The sequence below is a fragment of the Aureobasidium namibiae genome (assembly GCF_000721765.1).
Source record: "Aureobasidium namibiae CBS 147.97 unplaced genomic scaffold scaffold_2, whole genome shotgun sequence".
Taxonomy (NCBI): Eukaryota; Fungi; Ascomycota; class Dothideomycetes; order Dothideales; family Saccotheciaceae; genus Aureobasidium; species Aureobasidium namibiae.
The window spans coordinates 365,269-379,861 of NW_013581207.1; the positions used below are offsets into that span (position 1 = coordinate 365,269).

Below are 14,593 nucleotides of genomic sequence, written 5' to 3' on the forward strand. Positions count from 1 at the left end.
GCCAGACAGAACAGGAAGGAGGACGTGGAGATGTGGGGTGTTCACCCCAGCGGCACGGTCCCTGCCTCCCTTCTGCCACAGCCCGACAGCGAGCGACGAGCGTCGTCACCATGCGTTCCCTATAGATGAGCTTGATTCATGTGCCTGACCGACTTGTCCAGTGTCGCTATCTACATCAAGCACGCGCGTGGTTGCCTTCTCAACGCGTGTTTGACGATACGTCATGACAAGAGAGAGACGCTCCACCACCAACCGGCAGCAGCGGCGGCAACGCACGTAATGTTTGACACGAAGCAAGTTTTGTGTATTCAGCCTCTACCCACGATCATCGGATGATTGGACCCATTCCAGCCCTTATCTCGAGAGCGTCACAAGTGCAGCTTTGGAACGGTCAGTCAGATGATGAAACAACACCCTTGTCTTTGGTGCTCGTTCTTGCAATGCATGCATGATTAGCGACTAGATAGTTATTACTACACTTCTACCAATCGAAATGACGACTTCCACCCTCCTTTAAACTCCCATGCATAGATGCAGGTTTGATAATGCCTCCCTGATTGCTGAAACCACAGTCGAATGACGCCAATCCATGCAAGCTTAACCTCATGCTCGTGCAATGCGAAACAAAACAAGGGACCTTCGATCGAAGATGTGTTTGCTGCCTCGATCAATATCAATATTCATGTCGGTATGTGCAAGAGTCTCCTTTCTGGCATTGTCCCTTCTTGAAATATTTGCATGGCACCGTGAAGCGCTTATCGGTGAAAGGTGTTCCTTTCTTTCCAAGCTTGCCACGGCGCATGTGATCGTTGTTATTGTTGTTGTTGGTGATATTGTTATTATCACCGCCTCCCTCGCGCCAGCGACGGCGCTCTTCGTTCTCGAAAGGAGACTGCTGGTTCTGCTGCTGTCCAGGGAACTGTCCCATGTTGGGCATATTGAACCCAGCACCTGGGAAAGGGAACGGGTTGAAGTTAGCTCCCATCCCACCGGTCTGGCCCTGATTAAGCTGTGAAAAGAGAGCTGCAAAGGCAGCTGGGTTTGGATCCATGACAGGTGGTTGCTGCTGCTGTTGAGGCGGGGCGAACATGTTTGATGGCTGAGCTTGAGAGTTCAAGTTGGCGAAGATTCCAGCAAGATCTGGAGCCATGTTAGGCTGTGCGGCGGGCTGTTGGACGGGCTGCTGAGTATGCATAGGCTGGGTTTGCTGCTGTTGAGTGGCCACCTGTGGTAGCGATGCTAGGATACGTTGAATCTCGGACATCTGATCTTGGTTTTGGGCTGGTGCAGACACGGGTGCAGGTGCTGGAACAGAATGGGCGGCCTGAGGTGGGGCTTGACCTTGCGGGTTGATCAGGGCCAAGATCGCAGAAATGTCAGGGGCTGCAGTTGGTTGTTGGGCTTGCACAGGTTGTCCGGGTCCAGCGAGCTTTGCGATTCTCGACTGTAAAGTGTTAACTACGATCGTGTATGGTTGGATGGTAGGAATACATACAGCAAGTGGTTCCTGGGTGCCCAGAGCACCAAACTCCTTTGTGCTGACCTCTTCGCCGTTGTATGGCTCGGCCGGCTCGCGTGGATTGGGTGGAATGTCGCTCGGGTCCGTATAAAAGACCATTAGCGTGCTAGCCTCGTACTGTTCGCGCTTGATGCGCTCTGCGGAGTCTGGCTGGAGTTCACCGCCAGCGTAACGGCTGTAATTTCTCTTTCGCTCCTCAGTGTCCACCGAGCTGAAATCGGTCACTGAAAATTCGTGTTAGCTTTCTCGTCAATCGATTCACGTTTCTAGTAGTCGACTTACGTGTCGGCGTGATATACTCTCCAAGATTCTCTTCGCCCGTAGCATTTTCGTCGTCCTCATCGATGTCCATCATGTCTTTGTGCTGCTTGAACATACGGCCTTCACCACCAACATCGCTGACATCGCGAATCATGCTTGCGTCGTGGCCGAGTTCTTCGTCGACGTCGTGATGGAAGATTCGAGTCTCGACAAGTTGACTGTCAGGCTTGAAAGTAACACGAAGTTTGCGCCTCTCCTCTTTACGCAGACGCTTTGCCTTTTCCTCTGCGGTCTCAGGCGCCTGCTTTTCTTCCGCCTTGAGGGGGCTAGGTTCTTTCTCTTTGCTTTTGTTCAGGTTGGCCATTGTCTCTGCAAACGAGAAAGCAGGTTTGGCAGGTGCCGCAGGAGCTGCCTTTTTCTCAATGGATTTTCTAGTATGGATGTCAGCTTTGAGTATCGAATCGACAGTGCTGAAACTTACATTGCGGCGGCCACCACGGAGGGAGCTGCAGTCTTGGTGACTGCTTTCTTAACACCTGCGCCTGTAGAGGCAGAAATGACTGACTTGGTGACAGTAGGTTTTGCTTTCACAGTGGCTCCGACGACTGCAGGCTTTGTAGCAACAGCAGGAGGTTTCGGGTTAGTGCCAATTGGAAGCGCACGCTTGAGCATGGATGTCTTCGCAGCGGCATTGCCTGTTGCGGGCGTCATAAGTACTCGTTTCGAAGCCGTGTCAGATGATGCACTGCCTGAAGCAGCACGCTTGACACCAGCAACAGGCTCGGGAGTTGGTCTGTTACTTGGAGGCGACTTTATGCCTGGCTGCTGTTCATTGCTTGCTTGGCTCTCGGCCCCACCAGTGACATTACTCTTGATACGCTCACACATGTCATGGGTTTCCTTGCTGCCGTTTTTGCTCAGATTACTGATACATTTGCCCAACTTTGTTACGTCGTACGTTCTTGCAGGAAACGTGTCGCAGCGCATGAGTACCTTGAACTCGTTAGCAGAGTACGCGAAGTGAATCGTGATGTTTGCATACCTCGAGAATCAGACGAGTGAGAGGCCCGTCGTAGTCATTCTTCTTGATTCGATCAATCAGGAATTGCGCGAAAGACGCCATGATCTGAGCGTGCTGGCCGAGCCTGAAATCTTCGTTAGCAAAGAATGCACTGCATCCAACCAGCTCAAGCATGCAGAGATGCGCAATATATCACTCACTGTGCCATAATGTCCCGGTTTCCGTGCTCGATCGCGGTTTGCAATGCAATCTTCAACACTTCGAGCTGATCATTCACCCTACTTCTCAGAAGCGGCAGTTCGCCGTTCCTCTTGCGATCGATTGCATCGGTCAACGCAGCAGAATCAGCTTTCCATCGATTCTTGACAGTTTGCACAATATCATTGAAGTCTACCATGCCAGTTCTGATTCTGTCCGCGGCAACAGCAGCATGACGACTTTCCCAAAGAGCCTTGATAGTGTCATATTTGACACCTTCACGGGGATCATCTGATCGCTCCGCTGGCAACGGAGAAATCTCAGGCTCCTCATCAGATTCCTCATCTGAATCATAATCTGAGGAGTCGGTCTCGGAGTCCGACTGTTCCTGCTTGACTGGCTGTATCGATCTGCCAACTGAGCCTGGACCAGAAGGCAGTGCAGTAGGTCTTCTTTCCTTCTTTCTCAACTTCTCTGTTTCTCGTTAGTTGTTGCAACACATTGGCTGGAAAAAGAACAAACCTTGAAGCTTAGGGTCGTTGGCAGCAAGACGACGAAGCTCGGCTCTTGACTTTCTACGTGCCACAGGTGCGACGCTAGCTATTTATTGTTAGTTTGAGTTTTTACACAGACACTTTCATAGAGATACTGACCTCTGTTGATCGGCAATTCAAACTCGTTCTTCCCAACGAATGTGAATGAGTTCACTGGAGTGGACTGGGTTGCTTCGCTTAGTCGATCTGTGTCTTTCATCCAGAAGTTTCCAGTGCGAGTGCCCACAGGAATAGCGTTGTGCAGAGCAGCCTGATCCGCTGTGGGTGCCGGAGGAACAACTCTGGTGTATGCGGCAGCATCGGTAGTGTTGGGACGAGAGAATGATTGAGGATCCAAAGTCTGGCTTGGTCGAGCAGAGTGTGCACGTTCATGCTCCAGAGCTTGCGGCGCAATGGTTCCATGTTGCATCTGCTGTGGCTGACCGTATGGAGATGGACCAAGTTCATACGAAGACGGTCCGTTTGTGGCGCCGGACACCAGCGAGGGATCGTAAGGAGAGTGTGAATATTGGTGAGGATTGCCGTAATCGGTGTACGAAGCGGTCTGAAGAGTCGATGGGCTTTTGTTAAAAGCTTGGTGGTTGTAATTATCTAGTCCGGTGTTCGTTTGCCAAGACAAGTATGGATCTGACTGAGTATTTTGGTTTGGAATATGAGAGGCAGCATCGAAGCCCCAATTGCCAAAGTTATCGCTCTCTCCACCATTCGAGAGGATGTTGCCAAATTCATCGACTGCATTATAGCCGTTCTGGTACGACGAAGAGTCATGGCCATGCGGCGGCATGTGGTGATGGCCGTCCATGATTGCGATGTAAAGAGGGTGTTCTCAACAGCGCTGATGTTCTCAACGCAGACTCGAGCACTGTTCCTCAAGCGGTATGTGCGCTGCAGGAAGAACCAATCACAAACGACGACAATCTGCCTTATGGCTTGAGATTACGTGAGGGCGGCTCAAATCAAGTGGGAATGTCTTGTCGGGGCGATGTAGAAGCGCTGGTGACTGTAGAAGCTTGTGTGAAAAGGCGCGAAAGTGTATGGATGTCGATACTCCTCCGAGCTGATGCGTGTAGCGCACGCGCAGACGGCTTTGAGAGCAGGAGTGCTGCCGGTATGCTAGTATGTAAACAGGCAGCCCTTTGATGGGGGATGCAAATCAACGTTGGGTCGCGCTGCAGCACAAGAACGCGATCAAGGCTCGATGTGGCAACAAGAGGCCGCAACGCAGAGTCCCTGGCGACTTGTGCGGTTCAGGTAAATTTATGGATGATAAGCACCACTGACCAGAGCCAGAACGGGCTTGTCTTCAAAGTAAGCAAGTAGCAGCCTTGCGGACGCAATCACGGTCGCGAAGAGGACCTTTGGGCACTCGTAAGGAGAGCGAGCACTTAATCTGCTCAGAGTCCCTCCGACGTGATCGTCCGTCACTTATTAGACCACAAATGACAAGCTTTACAGACGGGCGTTCAAGCGCCTTGCATTAGTGAGGCCAAAAGAAGGTCAATTACACAAAAGGATGGTTGATGAAAGCGCGTGTGTTGTGAGATGTGAAGGCGAAGGATGACAGATGCGGAAAGGAAGAGCGCGCAATCCTGTGCGGCAAGAGTCGCAGAGAGCTGGCGGGCTTGGCAGAGAGACAGCCGGCTCCTGCCTTGCTCATGACGCTCCGGCGAATCTGGAACCATCTTCGTCCATGTGGGGAGAGAGCGAGCATGAACGTGTTAACTTATTGAAGCTTGCCATCTTGTCTGCCTAGGTAGTATTCAGGACAACACCCACAATTCTGCACTGGCTGGCTCATCGACCCAAGAACCCACGACCTGATCTGTTCACCTCTCCAGCTGTGTATGCAGTAGAGCTTCCAGTCCGGCTGAAAGATCTGGCCATCCGATCAACATGGCATCCCAGCATAACTCGTTGCGCGACCGCCAAGTGGGTGCGTGAAGCTCTCGTGTCTACCAGTAGTTCCACATACTAACCTTCCCAGCGTCCATCGAGAAGGTCCTTAACCTCAACCACGCCTCTCCCGAAAGCGCAGATACACAACACGATGCCACCCTTTCCAATGGCCTCGTTACCAAAGCCACCCCTATCCTGAATGCAGACGGCGAACCCATCTGGAAGGTTCTTGTCTTTGACAGCCTGGGAAGAGATATGATTAGTAGTGTCCTCCGCGTCTCGGACTTGCGCTCTTGGGGAGTCACCATACACTTGTACGTCCAAAACATCAGCCGCTTGCTTTCCAAGCCCTTGCGCATGCTGAGTCTTGCTACAGAGCTGCCGCTGACAGCAAACTATCAGACCTATTACCTCAAAACGTCATGCCATTCCAGACGTGCCCGCCCTCTACCTCGTCGAACCGACTCCTGAAAACCTGAACATCATCGCTTCTGATCTCGCAAATGGTCTCTACTCCTCTGCCTATGTCAACTTCCTCTCGTCAATATCAAGACCTGTGTTGGAGGACTTTGCAGCTCAAATCGCCGCTGGAGGAACATCAGAAAGCATCGAGCAAGTCTACGATCAATACTTGAACTTTGTTGTCAGCGAGCCCAATCTGTTCAGTCTGGGCATGGGCAAGGATGTATACTACACTATGAACAGTGCGCAGACTAGCGACGACGAGATTGACGCAAAAGTCGATCGTATCGTGAGCGGTCTGTTCAGCGTGGCTGTAACCATGGGTAAGTCGAGCTGATGCCCTTGCAACACTTGTGCTGACCTCCCAGGTTCTATCCCTATTATTCGATGCCCTAAAGGCGGTGCAGCGGAAATGATCGCTGCCAAGCTTGATCGCAAACTGCGCGACCACATCCTCAATGCAAAAGACAACCTCTTTTCGGGCGCCAACGCTCGTACCAACGCTGCAGCTGCCACGCTAGCTTCGCGACCTATCCTGATCATCGTTGACAGGAACCTCGATCTTGTTCCCATGCTATCTCACTCTTGGACATACCAATCTTTAGTACACGATGTGCTCAAAATGCACCTCAACCGTATCACAGTCGAGCTGCCAGGAGACGATTCAGACCCGACTAAGCCTGCGACAAAGAGAGCGTACGATCTAAACACAAACGACTTCTTCTGGACCAGGAATGCAGGAGTACCGTTCCCGCAAGTCGCCGAAGACATTGATACGGAGTTGACACGCTACAAAGAGGACGCCAACGAGATCACCAAGAAGACTGGCGCTTCTTCAATCGAGGACCTACAAAACGACACGTCAACCTCAGCTCAGCATCTCAAGGCTGCTATCACTCTGTTGCCTGAACTGCGCGAACGTAAAAACATTCTCGACATGCACATGAACATCGCAACCGCCCTGTTGAAGGGCATCAAGGAGAGACAGTTGGATAATTTCTTCCAGCTGGAAGAGGACATCAAGAAGCAGACCAAAGCTCAGATGCTAGAGCTGATCTCGGACGCTGATAAAGGCAAGGAACCTCTGGATAAACTCCGAATCTTCATCATATGGTTCTTGAGCACCGAGCAGGAAGTCTCTCGAGCAGACATGGACAAGTTCGAGGAGGCTTTGCGCAACACCGGAGTCGACACCACACCTTTGACCTACGTGAGACGGTATGTGACACATTTGCTCATCTTCCCCGTGCTAGTTGCTGACCTCTTACAGTGTACGAGAAATCACACGCATGACTATGATCTCTTCTGCGCCCACCCAACCAGCCCAATCATCGGCATCTAACGATCTCTTCCGTGGGTTCAGTTCGCTCTCCAAAGGACTAACGGACAAGTTCAAGGAGGCTGGTATTGGCTCAAACTTCGAGAATTTGATCTCGGGCGTCAAAAACTTCCTCCCTGCCAACAAAGATTTGACTCTAACCAAGATCACGGAGTCATTGATGGATCCATCTAACGCCAGCACGAGTGCGCTTCAGAAGACAGAAGGATATCTTTACTTTGATCCCCGCAGTGCGAACGCAAGAGGCACAATGCCGCCATCGGCAGCCCAGGCCAGGAACCCTACTGGCAGCAGTGTAACACGAGGTATCGAAGCCAGCTTTGGTCAACGGAGACAGGGGTACAGCGAGGCGATTGTCTTCACAGTTGGTGGTGGCAGCATGGACGAGTATGGTAATTTGCAAGACTGGGCCAATAGGACAAGCGGACAAGGAGCAGCAGGGTCGGTTAGCAAGAAGCGTATTGTATACGGCAGCACGGAGCTTGTGAATGCGGAGGACTTTGTGCTCGGCGAATTGACCAAGTTGGGCAACGAGAGCGCGTAAGCTGGGTGGTTAGACTAGCTGTACGAGAAGGATAAGAGTACCTAATTTCAATTCGAGAGAAGAAGATGTTTCTGCATCTTCAAAGGACGATCATCTCGTACGTACAGTAGGTAGTACATACGCAGAATGCTTGGCCACGGGCCGCATGTTCGGGGAAGGAGCTTTGGCCTCATTTGCCCCGGGTACTCGACATGACATAGACATTCGATCTACGGGGAAGAGCCAGTCTATCTTTGATACGCCCCTCTATTCCCGACCTCAGCACTCAACACGTTGGCCGCTCGAGTGTCTGCTACATACCTATCGTCTTTACTCTGAACCCTCGGCTTGTCAAATCTGGACAGACATCCACTCAAGCCTACGCGTTGCCGCATACACACGTCCCTCGGCTGCTGGTCCCGTCGGGCTACCAAGTAGAAGTCAATGGCACCTCGCACATCGCTCAAGACGCTCGCGTCACGACGCCGGAGAGCCGACGGAGACGAGGACGAGGAATCCATTGCCGGCGTCGACGACTCACAAAGCGAGGCTTCGGTAGCTAGTGACCTCGACGACACGGCCGATACGTTAGATGCCGATGCCGACGCCAGCGAGTCTAGTGATGCCGATAGTAGCGCACCACCACCCATCGACACGACCGTGGCCCAATCTGTTGGGCCTGGCAAGACTGGACGAACGCGTTCGAAGAAGTCCAAAAGCACAAAGACTGACAGGCCAGCCCCGAACGTCAACGGAGACGACCTTGTCAAACAAGAGTCAGGAACTGGAGACTCCGAGGTATCAGCCAATGCGGCTGGCGCACCCATCGTCTCGTCCGAGAGTGGTCCGGCAAGAAGAGGAGAAACAGTAGCGGATCGTCGAAGGCGAGAACATGATGACTACCGGAAGAAGCGTGACACGGATCCTACCTTTATTCCCAACAGGGGTAACTTCTTCATGCATGATGCTCGTACATCAGACCGGCGAGGCTTTATCCGTGGCAGAGGCAGGGGAAGAGGCATTCCCCAACCTCCTACCGGGTACGTATGCGTCGACCTAGTAGAGTCTATAACGAGTACTGACATCTACCACAGCCATATGCCGCAAGTAGAGCGGACGGCTGATGCGCCATGGACCCACGATCTCCACGAAACAATCAACGAACGCGGTGGTGGTGGAGGATTATCTACTCGTCAAAGACCGTCGCAAGTCCCTGAAAACAACCTCGACAGCGTCTCTCGAGGCGCTGTCGCGATTCAGCAAAAGCCCTTGAACTTTTCGAAGACGACGCAGATTGGCAGTGTGCAGATCCGCGTCTGGATACCTGGCATGGCCGCTGCTGTCCCTTTTGCCGCTGTTCCTGTAAGATCACACACTCGACTGCCCGATCACAGGCCTCCTCTCCGTCGTGACAAGCCTGTCCGCGTTTCGCTCCCTGATCATCCCGTACGATATGTCTTCCCGGCTGTTGAGCGCTCCTTCATCTTCATTCCTAGAGCACTGCGACCCAACCAGCAAGGCTTTGGCAAAGCAAGAGGTAGTTTTGGTGCATATGGGGCTCCATCAAGCAGACGGCCTAGTCTCTACGGTGGTAGCGTGTACTCACAAGCCATGTCCATGAGTCGCAGATCCTCGCTGGCTCGTGAAGTGCCCAGAGACTCGGCCTTCTCTCCCACCAATTCCTACACCGCTCGTGCTCCTGCAGGACCTGGTCGACCAGTCGTGCGCTTGCCCCAAGCTGGATCGCATCGTTCCTCGAACCCCTCACCAGCCGGTTCTTCTTACAGCCGTTCATATCCTCATTCTTATCCTCGGCCTCAAACGCCGGCCGTCGAACACTGGGCCGAACCAGACACTGTACATCAGCCTCGCCCCCAAAAGACCATATCCATGACCGGGATAGAGTCCCCTGCAGGGCTGGCTCTGCACGCTCCACAGCAGCAGGAGCAACAACCATTCCATAATCAGCTGCCTCAGCACATTGCAGAAGGTAGTATCAGCACTTTGTCGACGTCTTCCGATATGGCACCCCCTCCATTGGGTCCTCCAACGTACATGTACTCCGGCGGCACACCACTTTCCAACATTCCAGAGAGGGCAGTTCATGCACAGCCGTTCCAGCCTCCTGTACCTAATTACTATCCATCATATGCTCCGCCTGGATACTACTATTCGGGCCAGCCCACACAATACGGTGCCATGCCGCCCTATGCCCCACCAACAGCACAAGCAAGTTACGCGCCTGCTGAACCGCCTATGACGAGCGATCCTCAGCAGGGTACCATGGCGCATGAGAGTAATGGCATGGTCTATTACACACAAATGGCACAACACGCACCCCAGGACAACTATCTACAGGCACAAAGTTATGCTGTTCACGGGATGGGTGGCATGATGACACCGAGTCCAGAAGGTGGCTATTACTACGCAAACCCCAGACCGATGTTCTACCCTCAAGCTCAATAAGCTTTTCATGCGCCAAACGGCTGTTGCTCGTAAGAGCTAGCTGTATGGTTAGGTATCTTCCATATCAGACCTCAATCTAATGACTTCTTTCATGCTTCATATCTTCCAGAGTCGTTCGAAATGTTACGGTAAATTTGGTGCATTAAGCTAGGTTCCAAACATGTGAAGAAGTGAGGAGTGTCAACGAGTTTATCGAGTGCATGTGAAACGTCAGCAAGGCAGCCACTGGCAGGTTCTAGCGAGTCATGGGCGACAACGCGGGGAAGGAAACACCGATCAGCTCCGCGTCTTCCAACCAACCCGCGTCAAGTCACTCACCTCCACATCTAGACGACATCTCGTCGCTGACAATCATCTCCTTCTCCTCCTCAAACATAATCTCCTTTCCATCACAGGTGGGCATTCTCCTGCGCACATCTCCTCTACAGCTCGACATCTCATCACTCTCACCACACACCGCCCCTCGACTTATCGCCTCCAGCCGAGGCTGCTATACGTCACTAGGCTGCCACCCACAAGTCGCTCGCTCGACATGCCTTCAACTGCAGGCCTCGTGAATGAGGACACACTCATCACCATCAAGATCTCGTTCGACGATTCTATCAAGAGACTCAAGTTGCCCCTCAAGGACCTGGGTGCAAACACGCTTCCTATCAAGGTACCGTCGGCTTATCGTCACATGAAGGTGTGCATCTTGGCTGACTCTCTCACAGCTCCGCAACCTTCTCTGCATCGCCCCTGACCAGGCTGTGATCTTCGAGCGCTATTCCGACTCGGCTGCCGGCTATGTCGTTCTCGACGAGTCCAACCCTGCTGTCTTCAAGACTCTCATCCGTGCTGCCAAGGCCAAGCTGAAGCTCAAGCTGAGAGCTTCTGCCCCCAAGGTCGATGCTCCTGCTTCGGAGCCATCTATCGCTCCCTCGTCCTCTGCCGCTGCTGACAGGACTGCCACCGCCCTTGACCAGCACTCTATTGGTCCTGGCATCTTCGAGTTCCGTGAGGCACTCGGCTCTATGAAGAAGACGGACATTGAAGCTCCTCTCCCTCGTCCCTTTGGTAAGTCGAATGCCACGGCCACCAATCCTATAAACACTGACATGTCAGACTTCACATCAAACTCGACCGCTCAGGGTCCCAAACACGTCCTGCCACTCCGTGTTGCACAGTCAGCACATGTCACCAAGGGACCATGGACTATCTTCTGCAACGCTTGCGATAAGATCATGTACAACACTCACTACCATTGTGGCACCTGCGAAGGTGGCGACTACGATCTCTGTGAGACCTGCATCGAGCAGGGCACCACCTGCCTCGGAGAAGGTCACTGGTTGGTTAAGCGCTCCATCCAAGATGGCAAGCTTGTCAGCAGTACCACCGAGCGCGTTGCTCCCAAGCCTAAGACGTCCACTGCATCTGCTCCTGCACCTGCACCTTCACCCAAGCCTGATACTGTCAAGGAAGTCCCTGAAGCTTTCACCAACGACATCAAGACCTTGTCCGAGTCGTCCCGCACTTGCAATGCTTGTGTCGTGACCCTTCCTGACCACGACTTCGTCACGTGTGTGCAATGTGACGACTACGACCTTTGCTTGAGCTGCCACATGCTCAACACACACGGTCATCACCCTGCTCACCACTTCAAACCTGCCATCGATGGTGCTGCCCTCTCCCTCGCCCAAGAGGCTCTTCTTCCCGCTGGCCGCAACTTTAGACACACCGCCATCTGCGATGGTTGCGACAAGATGATTCATGGTGTGCGCCACAAGTGCTTCGACTGCCCTGACTTTGACTACTGCAGCGAGTGCCACAAGAACGCTCGTCACACTCACCCTCGTCACCGCTTCGCCGCCATCTACGAGCAGTTCAAGGGCCGTCCCACCTCGTCCGTTACTCACCATGGCATCTATTGCGACGGTCCTCTTTGCAAGGGCAACTCGCAGCAGTCTTACATTCACGGCGTGCGCTACAAGTGCGTCGTCTGCCACGACACAGACTTCTGCCAGAATTGCGAGGCTTTGCCTACTGCTTTCCACAACAAGACTCATCCTCTGGTCAAGTTCAAGACCCCTGTCAACCACTTGACTATCTCGACCGAGAGCGAGACTCAGCATGGAGTGCGCAAGCTCGGCGACCGTGACCCTTCTCGCAACATGAACACTCCTGTCATGTCTAGCCGCAGGCAGTCAACCAATGTCACTGCTCCAGTCAAGACTGTCGCTGACATTAAGCCGTCGCCTCAGCCCGAGGAGAAGGTGTTGGACGAGAAGAAGGTCGAGGAGAAGACACCGATCTCTGAGCCAGTTGTGGCGACTCTCAAGCCCAAGACTCCTACACGTCTGCCCGAGGCCGTCTTCGTCGGTGACCGTGTCCCTGACGGCACCGTCATTGCTCCTAATGCTCGATTCGTTCAATCTTGGGTTCTCCGCAACCCCGGGCCCCTCTCTTGGCCTGCCGGATGCAGTGTCCGCTTCGTTGGTGGTGACAACATGCTCAACATCGACAACACCCGTGTCGCCGCCGGCGCCGAGGCTAGCGAGAGCAACGTTGTCGGTCGTGAAGTTTTGCCTGGTGAGCAGTTCCCCTTTACTGTGATGATGAAGGCTCCTGCTCGCGAAGGAAAGTGCATCAGCTACTGGCGTCTCAAGTCTGCTGATGGTACGCCTTTTGGCCACAAACTCTGGTGTGACATTGAAGTCAGACAAGCACCATCGATGGCCACTGAAACTGCAGCTGTGCCTCGTTCTGCTGCCAGTGTTCAGTCTTCGTCTCAGGCACAAAGCTACTATGCTCTGTACAAGGAGCGCATGAACGCTCTAAAGACACACCTTGACCAGACTAACGCAGTCTCCGCTGCTGCATCAAACGCTGTCTCGCAAGAGGCTCAGAAGTCCGCCAGTGAACAGACGACCGAAGTCACCAAGACCCCAGCCGAGGTTAAGGTCGAAGTTCCCGAGTCAGAGCATGGCGAGGAGGAGTTGAAGGGCAGCCAAATGGTTTTCCCTACCCTGGACAAGGAGAGCCCCACCAGCTCAACCTACCAATCCTTCAGCGGTTCGGGCATGAGCAAGAAGGCACACGACAAGACCGAACAGGCCTCCCAGACCTCTGAGGTTGCTGACAGTGTTGCCAGTGACGACGAGGGCTTCGAAGACATTAGCGATGACCTCGAAGTGCTCAGCGCCAACGAAGACGAGGACGAGACCGAGGATGATGGTTTCCTTACTGATGATGATTACGACATTCTTGACGCCAGCGACCAAGAGACCGTTGCATCGATGAAGTAAAAAGCAAGCGGCAGTTTTCTTCTAGACCTGTGAGCAGCAACTTTTTTGCTCAAACGATTGGCTCTCTGCTTGGCTTTTCTTTTCCTTTTTCCTTTGTTCTTTTCCTTTTCGGCTGCTATGAAATTGCTGGGACAGTGTGGAAATTTGGGGTCACTCTCTAAGGACAAGGGTTCTGCTTTGATGGAACATGGGCGTAAGGGACAACAGACAACGGACTTTCCTTTACAGCCAATGCGTGTTACCTAGTGCAGGTAGTTTTTTTTTCTCCTAATCTCTTTTTTCAATGACTTTCTGATGCCTGTCATTGCTTTGCTGTGCTATATTGTGTCGTAAACAATGGTTTGTGTCTTGGGGTAAAGGTAATTTTGTGATGAGGCTGACATGCGAATCGAGTTTTCTGTGCGGCCAAGTCGGATGGTATGTGGTATGACCCTGCTCAGAATAATTTTCCAATCTGTATGTCTCGACCATAGCACACTATGGGTTCTGTACAACAGCATGATGTAGCCAATATACACTAGAATACGATGAAAAAATCAAGTCTCGTGCATTACTGCCTCTTAGGGCGGTCCTACAACTCGATATCTTGGATTTGCGACATTTATCTGAATTGACCACTCTTAACCACATTGTTTCTCCACCCCAGGCTCCAGGGAGATCGACATGTTGCGACGATTAAGTCATGACAAATACCTAGAAGGGTGATTGATCCCTCTACAAAGGATAGTCAGCATACCTCCTTGGAGTAAGCGGGTAGTAGAAACAAAGATTGAGTCACGAGGGCCCAGGAAGATGCAAAGGCGTTGCATTGAGAGGGGAAGAACAAAACAACAAAAAAAAAGGTAAAAGAAATCAGAAGCTTGGAAAGTTCCAAGAGCGTAGCTACAGTGGAGTTTGGCAGTAAGGGGAGGAGCGGACGGCGAGGAAGAGGAAGAGAGGCATTCGAGGCAGGACGCAGGGGTGATGATTGATATAGAGTGGAAGTTCTCATGGCAATATCTTTTCATAGCTTCGTTTTGTGGTTCAAAGATATCTACGGGATTTGAACAAGAAAGAGGTTCTGTTCCTTT

General features: G+C 52.5%; 4 protein-coding genes across 4 annotated transcripts; 3 read left to right on the plus strand and 1 right to left on the minus strand.

Moving 5' to 3' along the window:
- Positions 1 to 673: 673 nt before the first annotated feature.
- Positions 674 to 4,355, minus strand: M436DRAFT_37351 (uncharacterized protein; the record flags this gene model as incomplete). Its single annotated transcript, XM_013575163.1, has 8 exons — positions 674 to 1,444; positions 1,496 to 1,743; positions 1,802 to 2,211; positions 2,262 to 2,773; positions 2,823 to 2,925; positions 3,002 to 3,479; positions 3,552 to 3,599; positions 3,653 to 4,355. The coding sequence occupies 8 exons, from the start codon at positions 4,353 to 4,355 to the stop codon at positions 674 to 676; spliced, it is 3,273 nt and encodes a 1,090-aa protein (XP_013430617.1).
- Positions 4,356 to 5,446: 1,091 nt separating this feature from the next.
- M436DRAFT_37414 (Sec1-like protein) lies at positions 5,447 to 7,794 on the plus strand (the record flags this gene model as incomplete). The annotated part of the gene is made up of 5 exons (XM_013575175.1): positions 5,447 to 5,486; positions 5,538 to 5,763; positions 5,852 to 6,234; positions 6,280 to 7,129; positions 7,182 to 7,794. The coding sequence occupies 5 exons, from the start codon at positions 5,447 to 5,449 to the stop codon at positions 7,792 to 7,794; spliced, it is 2,112 nt and encodes a 703-aa protein (XP_013430629.1).
- A 423-nt stretch (positions 7,795 to 8,217) lies between these two features.
- On the plus strand, positions 8,218 to 10,239 carry M436DRAFT_69478 (uncharacterized protein; the record flags this gene model as incomplete). The annotated part of the gene is made up of 2 exons (XM_013575685.1): positions 8,218 to 8,813; positions 8,868 to 10,239. The coding sequence occupies 2 exons, from the start codon at positions 8,218 to 8,220 to the stop codon at positions 10,237 to 10,239; spliced, it is 1,968 nt and encodes a 655-aa protein (XP_013431139.1).
- A 532-nt stretch (positions 10,240 to 10,771) lies between these two features.
- On the plus strand, positions 10,772 to 13,523 carry M436DRAFT_38839 (uncharacterized protein; the record flags this gene model as incomplete). Its single annotated transcript, XM_013575431.1, has 3 exons — positions 10,772 to 10,897; positions 10,953 to 11,295; positions 11,344 to 13,523. 3 exons carry the CDS (start codon positions 10,772 to 10,774, stop codon positions 13,521 to 13,523), a joined length of 2,649 nt encoding a protein of 882 aa, XP_013430885.1.
- Positions 13,524 to 14,593: the final 1,070 nt, after the last annotated feature.